The 19,820-nt window shown below is 48.8% G+C and overlaps 1 protein-coding gene across 1 annotated transcript in view; it reads left to right on the top strand.

Annotated features, from left to right (window-relative positions):
• Positions 1–3,403: 3,403 nt before the first annotated feature.
• CWC25 (CWC25 spliceosome associated protein homolog) overlaps positions 3,404–19,820 on the top strand; it is a 31,271-nt gene continuing 14,854 nt past the window's right edge. Inside the window, exons 1-2 of the mRNA XM_010379335.2 lie at positions 3,404–3,720; positions 8,260–8,432. Coding sequence (XP_010377637.1) covers positions 3,703–3,720; positions 8,260–8,432 — 191 coding nt within the window. The 5' untranslated portion in view covers positions 3,404–3,702. The remainder of the gene's footprint in view (positions 3,721–8,259; positions 8,433–19,820) is intronic.

A 19,820-nucleotide genomic window follows, 5' to 3' on the forward strand; every position in this document is an offset into this window, starting at 1 on the left:
TACTATGAACATTCACATACAAGATTTTTGCCAGGTGTGGTGGCTCACACCTGTAATCCCAGCACTTTCGGAAGCCGAGGCAGACAGGTCACTTGAGGTCAGGAGTTAGAGACCAGCCTGACCAACATGGTGAAACCTCCTCTCTACTAAAAATACAAAAAATTAACCGGGTGTGGTGGTGTGTGCCTGTAATCCCAGCTACTTGGGAGGCTGAGGCACAAGAATCACTTGAACCACAGAGGCAAAGGTTGCAGTGAACCAAGAGCACACCACTGTACACCAGCCTGGAAGACAGAGCAAGACCCTGTCTCAAAACAAAACAAAATAAAAAACCATTCATGGGCAATATTTTGTATGGATGTATGCTTTCATTTCTCTTGGGAGTATATACCCAGGAGTAGAATTGCGGGTCATACGGTAACTACGTTTAACCTTTTGAGGAACTGCCAGACTATTTTCCAAAGCATTGCTTTTCTTTCTTTTCTCCTTTTATATTTTTGTGAGACAGTGTCTTATTATGTTGCCCAGGCTGGTCTCAAATTCCTGGGCTCAAGCAGTCCTCCTACCTCAGCCTCCCAAAGTGCTGGGATTACAGGCATGAGCCACTGTGTCCCGCTTGCTTTTCTTTATTTTCTTTTATTTATTTATTTATTTATTTATTTATTTATTGGTGGAGTCTGGCTCTGTCACCCAGGCTGGAGTACAGTGGTGCAATCTCAGCTCACTGCAACCTCTGCCTCCTGTGTTCAAAGGATTCTCCTGCCTAGCCTCCCAAGTACCTGGGATTACAGGCACACACCGATTCTCCTGCCTCAGCACCCCAAGTACCTGGGATTACGGGCACGCACCGCTACACCCAGCTAACTTTTTTTGTACTGAGACGGGGTTTCGCCATGTTTGTCAGGCTGGTCTTGAACTCCTGACCTCAAGTGATCCACCCATCTTGGCCTCCCAAAGTGCTGGGATTACAGGTGTGAGCCACCACGCCCTGCCCTCTTTTATTTTTTGAAACAGGGTCTCGCTCTGTTGCTCAGGCTGGAGTGCAGTGGTATGAGCTTGGATCACTGCAACCTCTGCCTCCTGGGCTCAGGCAAACTCTCACCTCAGCTTCCTGAGTAGCTGGGACTACAGGCACATGCCGCTATGTCCCGCTAGTTTTTGTACTTTTTGAGAGACAGGGTTCCACCACGTTGCCTAGGCTGGTCTCCAACTCCTGGGCTCAAGTGATCCACCTACCTCGGCCTCCCAAAGTGCTGGGACTATAGGAGTGAGCCTGCTTTTCTTTTAAAGTAAACTTTATTCAAAATACATTTAAGTAAATATTTAATAAGTTTTTTTTTTTTTTTTCTGAGACAGGGTTTTGCTCTTGTTGCCCAGGCTGGAGTACAGTGGCGCTATCTTGGCTCACCACAACCTCTGCCTCCCGAGTTCAAGCGATTCTCCTGCCTCAGCCTCCCAAATAGCTGGGATTACAGGCATGCACCACCACGCCCAGCTAATTTTGTATTTTTAGTAGAGATGGGATTTCTTCATGTTGGTCAGGCTGGTCTTGAACTCCTGACCTCAGGTGATCCGTCTGCCTCGGCCTCCCAAAGCGCTGAGATTACAGGCGTCAGCCACCAAGCCCAGTCTCTCCTCTCCTCTCCCCTTCCCTCCCTTTCCCTTCCCTTTCTTCTTTCTTTCTTTTTGACAGTTTCTTGTCGCCCAGGCCAGAGTGCAGTGGTGCCATCTTGGCTCACTGCAACCTCTGCCTCCTAGGTTCAAGTGATTCTCCTGCCTCAGCCTCCAAGTAGCTGGGATTACAGGCACCAGCCACCACGCCCGGCTTTAGTAGAGATGGGGTTTTGCCATGTTGGCCAGACTGGTCTCAAACTCCCGACCTCAGGTGATCCACCTGCCCGCCTTGGCCTCCCAAAGTGCTGGGATTACAGGAGTGAGCCACCACGCCTGGCAATAAGTATTTTTAAAAAGCCATAAGAACTAATAAGTGAATTTATCAAGCCTGTAAAATACAGGGTCACTATACAAAAGCATGTTCTTATCTATTAGTAGCAAACAATTGGAAAATTAAAAATTTTAAATTTTATTTAAAACAGCATCACAGGCCGGGTGCCTATAATCCTTGCATTTTGGGAGGCCGAGGTAGGCGGATCACCTGAGGTCAGGGGTTCCAGATCAGCCGGGCCAACACGGTGAAATCCCATCTCTACTACAAATACAAAAATTAGTAGGTGGTGGTGGCACATGCCTGTAATCCCAGCTACTCAGGAGGCTGAGGCAGGAGAATCACTTGAAGCCAGGAGGTGGAGGTTGCAGTGAGCCGAGTTCCCACCACAGCACTCCAGCCTGGGTGACAGAGTGAGATTCTGTCTCAAAATAAATAAAATAATAATAATAATAATAAACAAATAAAAATAAAAAATAAAATAAATAAATAAATAGCATCCCCAAAAGACAACATTTAGAATAAATTTAACAAAAGATGTGCAAAACTTCTATTCTGAAAATTACAAAACAGGTCGGGCACAGTGGCTCACACCTGTAATCCCAGCACTTTAGGAGGCCGAGGCAGGAGGATTGCTTGAGTCCAGGAGTTTGAGACAAGCCTGGGCAAGATGGCAAAACCCTGTTGCTACAAAAACAAAAATAGCCAGGCACGGTGGCTCATGCCTGTAATCCCAACATTTTGGGAGGCTGAGGCGGGGAGATCGCTTGCGGTCGGAATTTGAGACCAGCTTGAGCAACATGGTGAAACCCCGTCTCTACTAAAAATACAAAGATTAGCCGGGCTGGTGGTGGGCACCTGTAATCCCAGTGACTGGGGAGGCTGAGGCAGGAGAATCGCTGTCCGGGAGGCGGAGGTTGCAGTCAGCTGCGACCGCAGCCTGGGAGAGTGAAACTCCTTCTCAAAAAACAAAAACAAAGAGAGAAGAAGAAGAAAGAAAGAAAGAAAGAAAAACACGCCAAAAACACATAGTAACTGAAGGGAAAGGAATCTGCCAGCTTCTCACCGTGGGAAAATCTGCCACTGTGGAACCTGGCAGATTTTAAATGTTTGGCGCAGGGAAGCTGATGGAATTTCGATTTGATGGTTTCTATTTATCTTCGTAAAACAGGCCTGGCATAAGGGGATTTGCTGTGAGTCAAGGTCTGAGGAAAGCGCCAGTTCGCAAACCCGTTTTGGAAAACTGGAGTGTGGGGGTGTGTGCAAGATGAGGGGAGGAGGCCTACTCTGGTCCACGCTACGTCTAGCAGCGAGTATGTGGAGCTTTGAGCCGGATGCCCTGGTGCGCTGCCATGGCAACACAGCCGCGAGCAGAGGCCCACGGCAACCCATCACTGAACAGAGCTGTGGCGTTTCAACGGAGAGTTTGGGACATCAGGCAAGGTGGCGACCCGAAGCAGCCAAAATGAGACCTCGACGTCAGAGGCCTCGACAGCGAAGCCTGGAACTTTGCGAAATCTGCACGTGACGCCACCGTCACACAGCGCGACGGAGCCCTGTACGTCATCGTTCCGCGACGCCGACGCGGTGAGATGACGCCCTCCCTGAAGTGGCCTCTAGGTCGGTATGTGAAACTGGCAGTCGACCGCTCCTGGGACCAGCGCCCGCGAGGTAGTCCCTGGACTATTTTTCTACGTATTCTCTTGCTCCTGCCGAAGTCTTCCAGATCCGCGTAGTGAGGAATAGTCTCCACCATCATGGGGGGCGGAGACCTGGTGAGTGGAGGGAGGCCTGGGCGGGGGAGGACTGAAACCGAGACGGAAATTGGCAGGGGGTGGGGAGGTGGGGGTAGAGGAAGGAGTGGATAACCATAGCAACTCAGCTTTGCTTTCGCTGGGAGGGGGCCGTTGCCCTGGAGGGATGGGACTGAGATTTGGGAAAGTCCGAGGTGTGTCGCGAACAGTGACAGGTGGTGTTTGTGTTTTTGTTGACTGCGGCCCTACCGGCTGTAAATTCTGGGAATACCAGGGAGGGGGCGGATGGAGCCATGGCTAGGAAAGGAGGTAGATATTGAGGACGTGTCACTACGCTTTATTTTGTATATATTGTCTTGCCACACACCTCTCTTCCTTGGGTGGGAGTTCAGAGTCATGTCCTGGACTGAAGTAGGGGTGGTTTGTGCCCCATTCACCCTACCCTTAGCCATGTCCTGGGGTCCTTTTTTTTTTTTTTTTTTTTGAAACGGAGTTTCTTGTTGCCCAGGCTGGAGTGCAATGGCGCGATCTCGGCTCACCGCAACCCTCCCCTCTTGGATTCAAGCGACTCTCCTGCCTCAGCTTCCCGAGTAGCTGGGATTACAGGCATGCTCCACCACACCGGGCTAATTGTGTATTTTTAGTAGAGACAGCGTTTCTCCATGTTGGTCAGGCTGGTCTCCATCTCCCGACCTCTAGTGATCCACCCGCCTTGGCCTCCCAAAGTGCTGGGGTTACAGGCGTGAGCCACTGTGCTAGGCCCTGGGGTCCTTTTTAAGCCTGAAGGGATCTTCCTTCCATCTTTCTGACTTCCACACCTCCTTCAATGCTGGATTCTGATGTGTAGTGGCTGAGCTTGCTTTTTGAATTCATACTACTTAATATAAGTTATGTGGCAATGTCTCTTACACTGAAACGTTCATTTGTAAAGGGCTAAGGCCCCAAATAGGGTAAATGTACCTACAAGAGCATGGTGCAAGATTGGGAAAATGCTAGCCTCCTGAAAGTGGAACTAATTGAACCAGCAAGTAGATCAGCTTAGCGGCCTGCCCAGTAAACCTATTAGTTTGTCATGTGTTCTCAATCACAGTGAGTGCCAGGAGTCCATCCAGTTTCATCCAATTTGTGTATTCTTCAAGTAATTGCATTTAAGGACAGGAAAGCTCTAATCTCGACGTTAGCCCTCTTGACAGTTTGGGCCTAGATAATTCTTTGGGGGGGGTGTGGTAGTGGTGGTAGTTGGGCTCTCCTGTGCGTTGTAGAATGTTTAGCAGCATCCCTGGCCTCTAGCCACTAGACTGGAGTCTATCCACTAACACCTGCCTCCACCAGTTGTGACAGGCAAAAATGACTCTAGAAGTTTTTGTCCCTGAGAAGCAAAATAATCTATACTTGAGGCAGGGAGGACAAGATGGGAAGGGTTAGAGGGAGAAAGAGGGAGGGAGTGAGGGAGGAAGGACGGAAGGATGGATGGATGGTCGGACCAACTGACGGACCGATACACAACCAACCAACTCAATGACCTGACAAAGGGAGAGGCAGGACAAGGAGGGGAAGAGAAAAGGAAGAAAAGGGAACTCTCATTGACTGAACATTTTCCACATGCCAAGTACCTTGCGGACATGATCTTATTTTCTTAACTGGTCCCCTGGTCTCACCTCAATTCTGGCCCTCTCCAGTCCATTCTTTTTTTTTTTTTTTAAGATAGAGTCTCGGTCAGGTGCGTTGGCTCATGCCTATAATCCCAGCACTTTGGGAGGCCGAGGCGGATGGATCATGAGGTCAGCAGTTCAAGACCAGCCTTGCCAAGATGGTGAAACCCCGTCTCTACTAAAACTACAAAAATTAGCTGGGAGTGGTGGCGGGCGCCTGTAATCCCAGCTACTTGGGAGGCTGAGGCAGGAGAATCGGTTGAACCCAGGAGGTGGAGGTTGTAGTGAGTCGAGATTGCACCACTGCACCTCTAGCCTGGGTGACAGAGTAAGACCCCGTTTAAAAAAAAAAAATGTTAAAAAAAAGATGGAGCCACACTGGGCGCGGTGGCTCACGGCTGTAATCCCAGCACTTTAGGAGGCCTAGGCGGGCGGATCCCGAGGTCAGGAGATCAAGACCATCCTGGCCAACATGGTGAAACCCCATCTCTAGTAAAAATACAAAAATTGGCTGGGCACGGTGTCTCATGCCTATAATCCCAGCACTTTGGGAGGGCAAGGCGGGTGGATTACGAGGTCACGAGGTCATGAGATTGAGATCATCCTGGCTAACACGGTGAAACCCGTCTCTACTAAAAACACACAAAAAATTAGCCTGTCATGGTGGCGTATGCCTGTAGTCCCAGCTACTCAGGAGGCTGAGCAGGAGAATGGTGTGAACCTGGGAGTTGGAGCTTGCAGTGAGCTGAGAGTGTGCCTCTGCACTCCAGCCTAGGTGACAGAGTGAGACTCCATCTTAAAAAAAAAAAAAAAAAAATTGGCTAGGCATGCGGTGCATGCCTGTAATCCCTTTACATGGCTTATAAGGCCCTTATTCTGCTCATTTCTCACTTGGCTTCTTCTTGTGTCCCTGCTCCATCAGCTTGCCACATCCCCAGCCACACTGAATTATTCCTGCTATGTTCTTTTTTTTTTTTTTTTTTGAGACGGAGTCTCGCTCTGTCGCCCAGGCTGGAGTGCAGTGGCCGGATCTCGGCTCACTGCAAGCTCCGCCTCCCACGTTCACACCATTCTCCTGCCTCAGCCTCCCGAGTAGCTGGGACTACAAGCGCCCGCCAGGTCGCCCGGCTAGTTTTTTGTATTTTTAGTAAAGACGGGGTTTCACCATGTTAGCCAGGATGGTCTTGATCTCCAGACCTCGTGATCCGCCCGTCTCGGCCTTCCAAAGTGCTGGGATTACAGGCTTGAGCCACCGCGCCCGGCCTCCTGCTATGTTCTTTCTCACCACTGGGACTGCATTTGTCTGTACTGTTCCTCTCTGTTTGGAAATCTGCCCCCCTCGTCTCCCTTTCACACATCACCAGGCTAGTTTATAATTGTCCATAGATATTACTTACTCTGGGAAACTTTTCATTATTGGGAAAGTGCACCAAAGCAGTATCTGATGGGGAGGAGAGAGAGAAGTGTTCTTTGAGGGTGAATGGGGAGATCAGAATCAAGGAGAGATTCCTGGGAAGGAAAGTTGGAAGAGATTCTGGGTGGGTTGTAAACCATGCAAGTTTAGGGCAGGTGAAGTAGACCAAGGTAAGGTAGGTTGAGTTCCTAAGAATGAATGTCCATGCCAGGCACGGTAGATCACGCCTGTAATCTCAGCACTTTGGGAGGCTGAGGCGGGCAGATCACCTGAGGTCAACAGTTCGAGACCAGTGTGACCAACATGGAGAAACCCTATCTCTACTAAAAAGACAAAATTAGCCGAGCATGGTGGCGCATGCCTGTAATCAGCTACTCAGGAAGCTGAGGCAGGAGAATCACTTGAACCCAGGAGACAGAGGTTGCCGTGACCTCAGATCCTGCCATTGTACTCCAGCCTAGGCAATAAGAGCGAAACTCCGTCTCAAGAAAAAAAAAAAAAAAAAAGGCTGGGCACGGTGGCTCACTCCTGTAATCCCAGCAGTTTGGGAGGCCAAGGCAGGCAGAGATCATGAGGTCAGGCATCTTGAGACCAGCCTGGCCAATATGGTGAAACCCCATCTCTACTAAAAAATACAAAAATTAGTCAGGCATGGTGGCACACCTATAGTCCCAGATACTCGGGAGGCTGAGGCAGGAGAATCACTGGAACCCGGGAGGTGGTGGGTGCAATCAGCCGAGATCACTGCACTCCAGCCTGGGTGACAGAGCGAGACTCTAAAAGAATGAATGTCCAGTGTCAGAAGTGCATGAGTTCTGTTCTCTTTGAAAATATGTGCCTTCCTGCTCATTACTGCCTTCCTCCTGTCTTGTCATCACCGACTCCAATTTAGGTATGGCTAGTGGAAGGATGACTTGTATGCTTTTAAGGTTAAAACCGTTTGAAGGGAACTCAGAAAGGACCTGTTCTATCCTGAAGCTTTCTTCTTGTTGTTGTTCTTGTTGTTTTGAGACGGAGTCTTGCTCTGTCGCCCAGGCTGTAGTACAGTGGCGCAATTTCGGCTCACTGCAACCTCCGCCTCCTGGTTCAGTGATTCTCCTGCCTCAGTCTCCTGAACAGCTGGGACTACATGCGCACGTGCCACCACGCCCAGCTAATTTTTTTTAGATTTCCAGTAGAGACGTTTCATCATGTTGGCCAGGCTGGTCTAAAACTCCTGACCTCAAGTGATCTGCCCGCCTCTGCCTCCCAAAGTGCTGGGATTACAGGTGTGAGCCACTGCGCCTGACATGTCCTGAAGCTTTATACACTTGAACAACCCCCCTTCCCCTCTAGATGTGTGAGAGATTATTGGAAGAAAAGCTTGTCATTGTTGAAGACATCTTGCCTTCACACACCTGCCTTGGGTATGGAAGGGTGGGTGAGGCAGGGCTAGTTATACCCTCCACTCGGTCACCCCCCGAATTATTCTCACCTCCTTTTTATTTATCACAGAATCTGAAGAAGAGCTGGCACCCGCAGACCCTCCGGAATGTGGAGAAAGTGTGGAAGGCCGAGCAGAAGCATGAGGCTGAGCGGAAGAAGATTGAGGAGCTTCAGCGGGAGCTGCGAGAAGAGAGGGCCCGGGAAGAGATGCAGCGTTATGCCGAGGATGTTGGGGCCGTCAAGTAAGTGAGGAGCTGGGGGTGTCCTGTTGTGTAGGGAATTGCAGAGCTGTCCTGAGATGCATCATCCAGTTGTTGTATAATAGCTGAGTGCTTAGGGGCATGGGTTTTAAAGCCGGACTAACCTGGATTCTAAGGTTGACTTTGCATGTACTAGCCGTGGAACTGTGATCAAATTTGAGAGACTTGGTTACTTCATTAGGACCAGGGAGTGACAATACCCAACGCCTTCTTAAAGTTTGTTGGGAGTCAAATGAGGTAACACGTAAGGACTTGCTGTAAGCCGAGCTCACGGTAGATGGCTGATAACAGTGATGAGGAATGGTTGCTCTATCCTGCTGCTCAGTATGTGTTGAGGCCGCAGTCCTGCCTTTGTTAATGTAGTTTAGGCTTGTTTGGGGGGTGGCGGGACAGGGGGCAGGGAGTGAGGTCCCATGAGAGAAGGTGGATGGTATGCTTGTCAGTAAAAGCCGAGTGATTATGGCCAATCCCACTAGATTTTACCCTGCTTCAATTTCCTGTTGTATAATATAGGGTAGGAGTAGCAGGTAATAACTACCCCATCCATCTCATAAAAGGAGATGGGAGTAAATATGTTTGAGAAAATAAAAAGCATACATTATGCAGTGTATTAAATCAGAATAAAAAAAAATAACAGATAGACTAAAATTGAAGACCAGGTGTGGTGGTTCATGCCTATGATCACTGCATTTTGGGAGGCTGAGAAATCACTTGAGCCCAGGAGTTTGAGACCAGTCTGGGTAATATAGTGAGACTCTATCTCTGTTTAAAAATATATAGGCTGGGTGTGGCAGCTTATGCCTATAATCCCAGCACTTTGGGAGACTGAGGCATGCTGATCACTTGAGGCCAGGAGTTCCAGACCAGTCTGTAGTAGGAACCCATCTCTACAAAAAAATAGAAAAAAATTAGCCAGGCACGGGTGGGCGCGGTGGCTCAAGCCTGTAATCCCAGCACTTTGGGAGGCCGAGACGGGCGGATCACGAGGTCAGGAGATCGAGACCAGCCTGGCTAACACGGTGAAACCCCGTCTCTACCAAAAAAAAATACAAAAAACTAGCTGGGCGAGGTGGCCGGGCGCCTGTAGTCCCAGCTACTTCGGAGGCTGAGGCAGGAGAATGGTGTGAACCCGGGAGGCGGAGCTTACAGTGAGCTGAGATCCGGCCACTGCACTCCAGCCTGGGCGACAGAGCGAGACTCCGTCTCAAAAAAAAAAAAAAAAAATTAGCCAGGCACGGTGGCTCACGCCTGTAATCCAAGCACTTTGGGAGGCCGAGGCGGGCAGATCATTTGAGGTCAGGAGTTTGAGACTAGCCTGACCACCAACATGGTGAAACCCTGTCTCTATTAAAATACAAAAATTAGCTGGATGCGGTGCTGCACACCTGTCATCCCAGCTACTCAGGAGGCTGAGGCAGGAGAATTGCTTGAACCCGGGAGGCAAAAGTTTCAGTGAGCCGAGATCATGCTACTACACTCCAGCCTAGGCGATGGAGTGAGAGTGCATCTCAAAAATATGAACAAACAAAAAAATACAGGCTGGGTGCAGTGGCTCATGCCTGTAATCCTAGCATTTTGGGAGGCTGAGGTGGGCGGATCACCTGAGGTCAGGAGTTGGAGACCAGCCTGGCCAACACGGTGAAACCCCATCTCTACTAAAAAAAAAAAAAAAAAAAAAAAATTACCTGGGTGTGGTAGCGTGCATCTGTAGTCCTAGCTACTCGGGAAGCTAAGGCAAGAGAATCGCTGGAACCTGGAAGGTGTAGGTTGCAGAGAGCTGAGATTGTGCCAGTGCACTCCAGCCTGGCAACAGAGCGAGACTCCGTCTCAAAAAAAAAAAAACAAACCAAGAACAAACAAACAAGAAAACCCCCAAAAATTAGCCAGGCATGGTGGCACATGCCTGTAATCCCAGCTACTCGGGAGGCTGAGGCAGAAGAATCACTTGAACTCGGGAGTTGGAAGTTGCAGTGAGCTGAGATCATGCCATTGCACTCCAGCCTGGGTGACAGAGTAAGACTTCGTCTCAATAAAAAAATAAAAAATAAAAAATAGAAAATAAAAGAAAGAAAGAGAGAGAGAGGAGGGAGGGAGGGAGGGGGGAAGGAAGGAAGGAAAAGTTAGCTGGGCATGGTGGCATGTGCCTGTAGTCCCAGCTACTTGGGAGACTGAGGTAGGAGGATTGTTTGAGCCCAGGAGTTCGAAGCTACAGTGAGCTATGATTTTGCCACTGACTTTGGCCTGGGTAACAGAGTGAGACTCTGCCTCTAAGTAAATAAATAAATAAGTAAAAATTGATTTTAGACTGAATACCCATTAATCATAAGCCGAGGTATTATCCAAAGGTAAAAATTGTTTTGAAATTTTTATTCACCAAAGCATTACACATCATGTGCTCAGTTTATCAGAAATTTGGGCTTTTGTGGAGTCTGATTAATGAGGTCAGAGTATAGATGCACAAGTGTAGAGAAAGCATTGTTGCAGACTCATGCCTGCTTGTCTGTTGTGAATGGGAGAATGATTTTGTACGCTTTGTTTTGTTTTGTTTTGTTTTGCCCTACCACATGTCCTACAATATTGTAAAACACTAAGATCAGCATTTGGTTCCCTCTGCACCCCCCCCCCCCCGTCTTTTTGGTCTTTACTGCTGATGTATTTAGATGACTTGAGTATTCATCTGTTTGTATAGTTCTTTACATGGTGTCATGCTTTTAATTTATCCTATAAAATGCCACTAAAAAACTCTTTACTATTTAACAGTTCATTTCTGTGGTTCAGATCATGTTTTCTGTTTGTAATGAATCTCTTAGAACAAAGAAGACCTTTAATAGATATATTATTAGGGCTCACAAAGTCACACTTTGCAACAGTGTTTCTTTAGTATTTACTGATAATATTGGAAAATTGCATTTCCCAGACACCAGTCTATGCTGCTGTTTTCAACCCTTGCTCTTTAGAAGGAGCTTGGAAGGGCCGGGAACGGTGTCTCACGCCTGTAATCCCAGCACTTTGGGAGGCTGAGGTGGGCGGATCACCCGAAGTCCAGAGTTTGAGACCAGCCTTACCAACATGGTGAAACCCTGTCTCTACTAAAAAAAATAGAATTAGCCCGGAGTGGTGGTGCACACCTGTAGTCCCAGCTACTCAGGAGGCTAAAGCAGGAGAATCGCTTGAACCCAGGAAGCAGAGGTTGCGGTGAGCTGAGATTGCACCACTGCACTCCAGTCTGGGCAATAAGAGCAAAACTCCATCACACACACACACACCAAAAAAAAAAAAAGAAAGTTAGATGGGAGCAAGTCCCACCCGAGCAAATTTCCTCTGAAGAGAAGGGAGTGTGGGAGGCAAAGGCATATATGTGTTTTATTTATTTATTTATTATTTATTGTTATTATTTTATTTTATTTATTTTGAGACAACGTCTTGCTTTGTCTCCCAAGCTGAAATGCAGTGGCGCGTGATCTCGACTCACTGCAACCTCTGCCTCCCGAGTTCAAGCGATTCTCCTGCCTCAGCCTCCCAAGTAGCTGGGATTACAGGCATGCACCACTATGCCTGGCTAATTTTTGTATTTTTAGTAGAGACAGGGTTTCACCATGTTGGCCAGGCTGGTCTCGAACTCCTGACCTCGTGATCCTCCTGCCTCGGCCTCCCAAAGTGCTGGGATTATAGGCGTGAGCCACCGCGCCTGGCCTTATTAATTAATTAATTAATTAATTAATTTATTTATTGAGACAGGATCTTGGTCTGTCACCCTGGCTGGAGTGCAGTGGCACTATCACAGCTCACTACAGCCTTGACCTCCTGGGCTCAAGCCATCCTCCCACCTCAGCCTCACCTGGCCTTTTTTAATTTTTTAAGACAGAGTCCAACTGGGCATAGTGACTTATGCCTGTAATCCCAGCACTTGGGAGGCAAGGCCGGTGGATTACTTGAGGTCAGGAGTTCAAGACCAGCTTGGCCAACATGGTGAAACCCTGCCTCTACTAAAAATACAAAAACTTAGCCAAGTGTGGTGATGTGTGTCTGTAGTCCCAGCTACTTGGGAGGCTGAGGCGGGAGAATCGCTTGAACCCGGGACGTGGAGGTTGCAGTGAGCCGAGATCATGCCACTGCACTCTAGGCTGGGTGACGGAGCAAGACTCCATCTCAAAAAAGAAAGAAAGACAGGATCTGGCTCTGTCGCCCAGTCTGGAGTACGGTTGTGTGATCTTGGCTCACTGCAACCTCCACCTCCTGGACTGAAATCATCCTCCCACCTCAGCCTCCCAAGTAGCTGGGACCACAGGCAGACACCACCACAGCTGGCTAATTTTTGTATTTTTTGTAGAGACAGGGTTTTATCATGTTGCCGAGGCTGGTCTTGAACTCCTGAGCTCAAACCATCTCCCATCTTGGCCTCCCAAAGTGCTGGGATTATAGGCGTGAGCTACCATGTAGAGACAGGGTCTCACTATGTTGCCCAGACTGGTCTTGACCTCCTGAGCTCAAGTGATCCTCCTACCTGGGCCTTCCAAAGTGCTAAGATTACAGACATGAGCCACCGCACCCAGCTAATATACGGGTGTTTTATTTGTTTGTTTGTTTTTTGAGATGGGGTCTCACTCTGTCACCCAGGCTGGAGTCCAGTGGCACGATCTCGACTTACTGCAACCTCCGTCTCCCAGGTTCAAGCGATTCTTCTGCCTCAGGCTCCTGAGTAGCAGCTGGAATTACATCCGCGCGCCACCATGCCTGGCTAATTTTTTTTTCTTTTTCTTTTTCTTTTTTTTGAGATGGAGTCTTGCTCTGTCACCCAGGCTGGAGTGCAGTGGTGTGATCTCGGCTCACTGCAAGCTCCGCCTCCCAGGTTCACGCCATTCTCCCGCCTTAGCCTTCCGAGTAGCTGGGACTACAGGCGCCTGCCACCACGCCTGGCTAATTTTTTGTATTTTTAGTAGAGACTGGGTTTCACCATGTTAGCCAGGATGGTCTCGGTCTCCTGACCTCGTGATCCGCCCACCTCGGCCTCCCAAAGTGCTGGGATTACAGGCGTGAGCCACTGAGCCCAGCCATGCCCGACTAATTTTTGTATTTTTAGTAGAGACAGGGTTTCACCATATTGGCCAAGCTGGTCTTGAACTCCTGATTTTGTGATCTGCCCGCCTTGGCTTCCCAAAGTGCTGGGATTACAGACGTGAGCTGCCATGCCCAGCCAATATACACATGTTTTAAAAGCTCCCTGGGTGATTCTTATGTTCAGCTTCAATTGAGAACTTGTTCTGTATCCTTAATGACAGCAACAACAAAGATGCATAGATCATTTTGCTTTTAGAAGCTTTGCCTCCACTATGTCCTCATTTAAAAACTCAGTAATGATGAGAGATAGCAGTTACTAGCTCCACTTTATTTGTGTATGTATTTATTTTTTGAGATATTTATTTTTTGAGAGTTGTACTCTGTCACCCAGGCTGGAGTGCAGTGATGTGATTATGGCTCACTGCACCCTTGACCAGAGCTCAAGGGATCCTCCCACCTTAGCCTCCTGAGTAGCTGGGACTACCGGTGTGTACCACCACACCTGGCTAATTTTTTATTTTTTTGTAGAGATGAGGTCTTTTTATTTTGCCCAGGCTGGTCTCAATCTCCTGGACTCAAGTGATCCTCCTGCTTTGGCCACTCAAACTGCTGAGATTGTGGGTGTAGACATGAGCCACTGTACCCACCCTATTTTTTATTTCTTTTGAGATGGGGTCTTGCTTTGTTGCCCAGGCTAGTGTGTAGTGGTACAATCATAGTTCAGTACAGGCTTAACCCTTGGGCTTAAGTGATCCTTCTGCCTCAGCCTCCAGAGTAGCTGGGACTACAGGCATTTTTTGTAGAGGTGGAGTCTTGCTATGTTGCCAACACTATAGCTCCATTTTAGAGATGAGGATACAGAAGTGCACAGAAGGAACTAGCCCAGAGTTATCCAGAGGCCAAATCCTGTGACTCTGGATCTCAGCTATGCGATGTGTTCTCTCATGAGAGGGTGTGAGTGGGCCTGATATTAGTTGAGTCCTTTTAAAACTAGAGAGAGGCTAGGGGCAGTGGCTCACGCCTTTAATCCCAGCATTTTGGGAGGCTGAGGTGGGTGGATCACTTGAGGTCTGGAGTTTGAGACCAGCCTGGCCAACATGGCGAAACCCCATCTTTACTGAAAATAATGAAAATTATCGCTGGGTGCGGTGGCTCACGCCTTTAATCCCAGCACTTTGGAAGGCCGAGGCGGGCGGATCACAAGGTCAGGAGTTTGAGACCAGCCTGACCAACATGGTGAAACCCTGTCTCTACTAAAAATACAAAAATTAGGCCGGGCGCGGTGGCTCAAGCCTGTAATCCCAGCACTTTGGGAGGCCGAGACGGGCGGATCACGAGGTCAGGAGATCGAGACCATCCTGGCTAACACGGTGAAACCCCGTCTCTACTAAAAAATACAAAAAACTAGCCGGGCGACGTGGCAGGCGCCTGTAGTCCCAGCTACTCGGGAGGCTGAGGCAGGAGAATGGCGTAAACCCAGGAGGCGGAGCTTGCAGTGAGCTGAGATCCGGCCACTGCTATCCAGCCTGGGTGACAGAGCGAGACTCCGTCTCAAAAAAAAAAAAAAAAAAAAAAAAAACAAAAAAACAAAAAAACAAAAATTAGCTGGGCTTGGTGGTGCACAGCTGTAATCCCAGCTACTCAGGAGACTGAGGCAGGAGAATCGCTTGAACCTGTGAGGTGGAGGTTGCAGTGAGCTGAGATCATGCCATTGCACGCCAGCCTGGGCGACAGAAAAAAACAAACAAAAAAAGAATAGATAGGGCCGGGCGCGGTGGCTCACACCTGTAATCCCAGCACTTTGGTGGGCCGAGACGGGCGGATCACGAGGTCAGGAGATTGAGACCATCCTGGCTAACACGGTGAAACCCCGTCTGTACTAAAAAATACGAAAAACTAGCCGGGCGAGGTGGCGGGCGCCTGTAGTCCCAGCTACTCGGGAGGCTGAGGCAGGAGGATGGTGTAAACCCGGGAGGCGGAGCTTGCAGTGAACTGAGATCCGGCCACTGCACTCCAGCCTGGGCGACAGAGCGAGACTCCGTCTCAAAAAAAAAAAAAAAAGGAAAAAGATCCATGCAGTTACAATTGGTTTTTTTCTTTTTGAGACGGAGTCTCGCTCTGTTGCCCAGGCTGGAGTGCAGTGGTGCGATCTGGGCTCACTACAAGCTCCGCCTCCCGGGTTCACGCCATTCTCCTGCCTCAGCCTCCCGAGTAGCTGGGACTACAGGCGCCTGCCACCATGGCCGGCTAATTTTTTGTATTTTTAGTAGAGATGGGGTTTCACCATGTTAGCCAGGATGGTCTCGATCTCCTGACCGCGTGATCCGCCCGCCTCAGCCTTCCAAAGTACTGGGATTACAGGCGTGAGCCACCGCTTGCGGCCACAGTTATTATTTTTTAGAGGTTTCCATCTTCATTCTTTTTTTTTTGAAATGGAGTCTGGCTGTATCACCCAGGCTGGAGTGCAGAGGCGTGATCTTGGCTCACTGTAGCCTCTCCCTCCCGGGTTCAAGCGATTCTCCCGCCTCAGCCTACTGACTAGCTGGGATTACAGGCGTGCACCACCGCATTGGGCTAATTTTCATATTTTTGTAGAGACAGTTTTGCCTTTTGGCCAGGCTGGTCTCGAATTCCTGACCTCAAGTCTGCCTTGGCCTCCCAAAGTGTTGGGATTACAGGCGTGAGCCACTGCGCCTGGCCCCATCTTCATTGTTCCCGTCCATTTGTATTTGATCCTGTTGTGTTTCCCCTGGAAATCTGTTGCTCCTTTGACCACAGGTTCCTGGTCCTCCTGACTTTATACATGATTCCTTCTCTTTCCTTAATTTTTTTTTTTTTTTTTTTTTTTTTGAAACAAGAGTCTTACTCTGTTGTCCGGGCTGGAGTGCAATGGCACGATCTTGGTTCACTGCAACCTCCAGCTTCCGGGCTCAAGCGATTCTCCTGCCTCAGCATCCCAAGTAGTTGGGACTATAGGCGTGTGCCCACCACGGCTGGCTAAATTTTGTATTTTTAGTAGAGACGAGGTTTCACCATACTGGCAGGCTGTTCTCGAATTCTTGACCTTGGGTGATCCGCCTGCCTTGGCCTCCCAAAGAGCTATAATTACAGGCGTGAGCCATGGCACCTGGCTGGTTTTATTTTTGTTATTTATTTTATTTTGTTCTTTTTTTTTAAGACACAGGGTCTCACTGTGTCACCCAGGCTGGAATGCAGTGGTGCGATCATGGCTCACTGCAGCCTTGAACTCCTGGGCTCAAAAATCCTCCTGCCTCAGCCTCCCAAGTAGCTGGGACTACATTGAAAAAATAAAAAATCAGGGAGGCATGGTGGTGCATCCCTGTAGTCCAAAAATCTCCATTTTTGGAGACAACAGTGGTGCGATCTCGGCTCACTGTAACCTCTGCCTCCTGGGTTCAAGCAATCCTCCTGCCTCAGCCTCCTGAGTAGCTGGGACTACAGGTGCGCGCCACCAGGCCCAGCTAATTTTTGTATTTTTAGTAGAGATGAGGTTTCACCATGTTGGCCTGGATGGCCTCAATCTCTTGACCTCGTGGTCCGCCCGTCTCGGCCTCCCAAAGTGCTGGGATTACAGGCGTGAGTCACCGTGCCCGGCCTAATTTTTTTGTGTTTTTAGTAGAGACGGCATTTCACCATGTTGGCCAGGTTGGTCACGAACTCCTGACCTCAAGTGATCTGCCTGCTTAGGCCTCCCAAAGTGCTGGGATTACAGATGTGAGCCACTGTGCCCAGCCCCATGATCAATTCTGTTTTTTTTTTTTTTTGAGACCGAGTCTTGTACTGTCACCCGGGTTGGAGTACAATGGTATGATCTCAGCACACTGCAACCTCTGCTTCTCAGATTCAAGCGATTCTTCTCCCTCAGCCTCCCGAGTAGCTGGGACTTCAGGCACGTACCACCACACCTGGCTAGTTTTTTGTATTTTTAGTAGAGATGGGATTTCACTGTGTTAGCCAGGCTGGTCTCAATCTCCTGACCCCGTGATCAGCCTGTCTTGGCCTCCCAAAGTGCTAGGATTACAGGTATGAGACACTGCGCCCAGCTGATCAATTCTTTTTTTTTTTTTTTTTTTGAGACGGAGTCTCGCTCTGCCACCCAGGCTGGAGTGCAGTGGCCGGATCTCAGCTCACTGCAAGCTCCGCCTCCCGGGTTCACGCCATTCTCCTGCCTCAGCCTCCCACGTAGCTGGGACTACAGGCGCCCGCCACATCGCCCGGCTAGTTTTTTGTATTTTTTAGTAGAGACGGGGTTTCACCGTGTTAGCCAGGATGGTCTCGATCTCCTGACCTCGTGATCCGCCCGTCTCGGCCTCCCAAAGTGCTGGGATTACAGGCTTGAGCCACCGCGCCCGGCCAATTCTTAATTATAGACTACAGTGTTTCTCAGACTCATTTTTTTAATATGAAAAAAAAAATTCTAAAGGGTCTTGGGGCTGGGTGCGGTTGCTCACACCTGTAATCCCAGCACTTTGGGAGGCCAAGGTGGGCAGATCATGGGATCAGGAGATAGAGACCAGCCTGGCCAACATGGTAAAACCCCATCTACTAAAAGTATGAAAAATTAGCCAGTCTTGGTGGCATATGCCTATAGTCCCAGCTACTCGGGAGGCTGAGGCAGGAGAATCACTTGAACCTGGGAGGCAGAGGTTGCAGTGAGCCAAGATTGCACCACTGCGCTCTAGCCTGGGCAACAGAGTGAGACTTCGTCTGGGAAAAAAAAGAAAAAGAGTCATGGCTGTCCAGTGTTGGTTTAAATTATTCTTACTAAAAATGTCCAAGCATGCAGCTAGGAAAACATTCTTTATGCTCACAGTTGTTACATAGCCTTAAAAACAAGTATACACATTTAAAAAGTCATATTCAGGCTGGACGTGGTGGCTCACTACTGTAATCCCAGCACTTTGGGAGGCTGAGGCAGGAGGATCACTAGAGGCCAGTAGTTTGAGACCAGCCTAGGCAACATGGCAAGTCCCATCTCTATAAGCATTGAAAAAATGAAAAATCAGGGAGGCATGGTGGTGCATCCCTGTAGTCCTAGCTACTTGGGAGGCTGAGGCAGGAGGATTTTTGAGCCCAGGAGTTCAAGGCTTCAGTGAGCCGTGATTGCACCACTGCATTCCAGCCTGGGTGACAGAGTGAGACCATGTGTCTTAAAAAAAAAAAAAAAAAGGCCGGGCACGGTGGCTCACACCTGTAATCCCAGCACTTTGGGAGGCCGCGACGGGCAGATCACGAAGTCAGGAGATCGAGACCATCCTGGCTAACACGGTGAAACCTTGTCTCTACTAAAAAATACAAAAAACTAGCCGGGCGAGGTGGTGGGCGCCTGTAGTCCCAGCTGCTTGGGAGGCTGAGGCAGGAGAATGGCATAAACCCGGGAGGTGGAGCTTGCAATGAGCTGAGATCCGGCCACTGCACTCCAGCCTGGGCGACAGAGCGAGACTCCGTCTCAAAAATAAATAAATAAAATAAAGAACAAAAAAGTCATATTCAAAAAACATTTAATTTCAGGTTATAGATAATACTGTCAATGAAACTACTTTCCTGCTTGCAGTGTGAATGTAGTGTTGGCTGGTTCCACGCATGCTCTTATGAATGTAGCCTGCCTTTACTGTCTGTGGTATGAGGGTTCCACTTTCTCACCACTTTTTGTCCCAGAACCCCAGGGAAATGTTTGTGTGGCATGATGCTGTGACTTAATTTGGCCCCTAGATGGCTGAGACCAGGGTTTATTCACTTGTGAATCCCAGATAGTTACCTAATGATTCATGTATTCAGTGTTTGGCTCTTTTGGCTTGAAAGTGTCAGTTACTCAGTTACCTCTGATTTTTTCCCATCATCCCCTCGAATGTGTAGTGTTACCGCTGGTGTCTGAGTGCCCACGAGCACCAAGATGCACAATCAATGCAACTGTGTATGTGGTCACCGAAATTGTTCTTGATAGTAAGATGGTGGTGTAGAATGTGCTTGTTCATTGTTTTAGGTCATCTTGGAAATGAAAGCAAAATATAAAGACCTTGTAAAGGAGACTTGAGCTCTGAGCTAAGATCCACACCCCACGTTGAGGAACACTGGTTTTCCTTATAAATTGCTTTACGTGTGTGAATATTCTCTCTCCATTCACTCATAAGCCTCATGAGGACAGGCACCATTTATTTATTTATTTGAGACAAGGTCTGGCTCCGTCACCCAGGCCGGAGTGCAGTGGCGTCATCTTACTGCAACTTCTGCCTCCCAGGTTCAAGTGATTTTCCTGCCTCACCCTTCCGAATAGATGGGATTACAGGCGCC

Source organism: Rhinopithecus roxellana, chromosome 19, assembly GCF_007565055.1.
Source record: "Rhinopithecus roxellana isolate Shanxi Qingling chromosome 19, ASM756505v1, whole genome shotgun sequence".
Lineage (NCBI taxonomy): Eukaryota > Metazoa > Chordata > Mammalia > Primates > Cercopithecidae > Rhinopithecus > Rhinopithecus roxellana.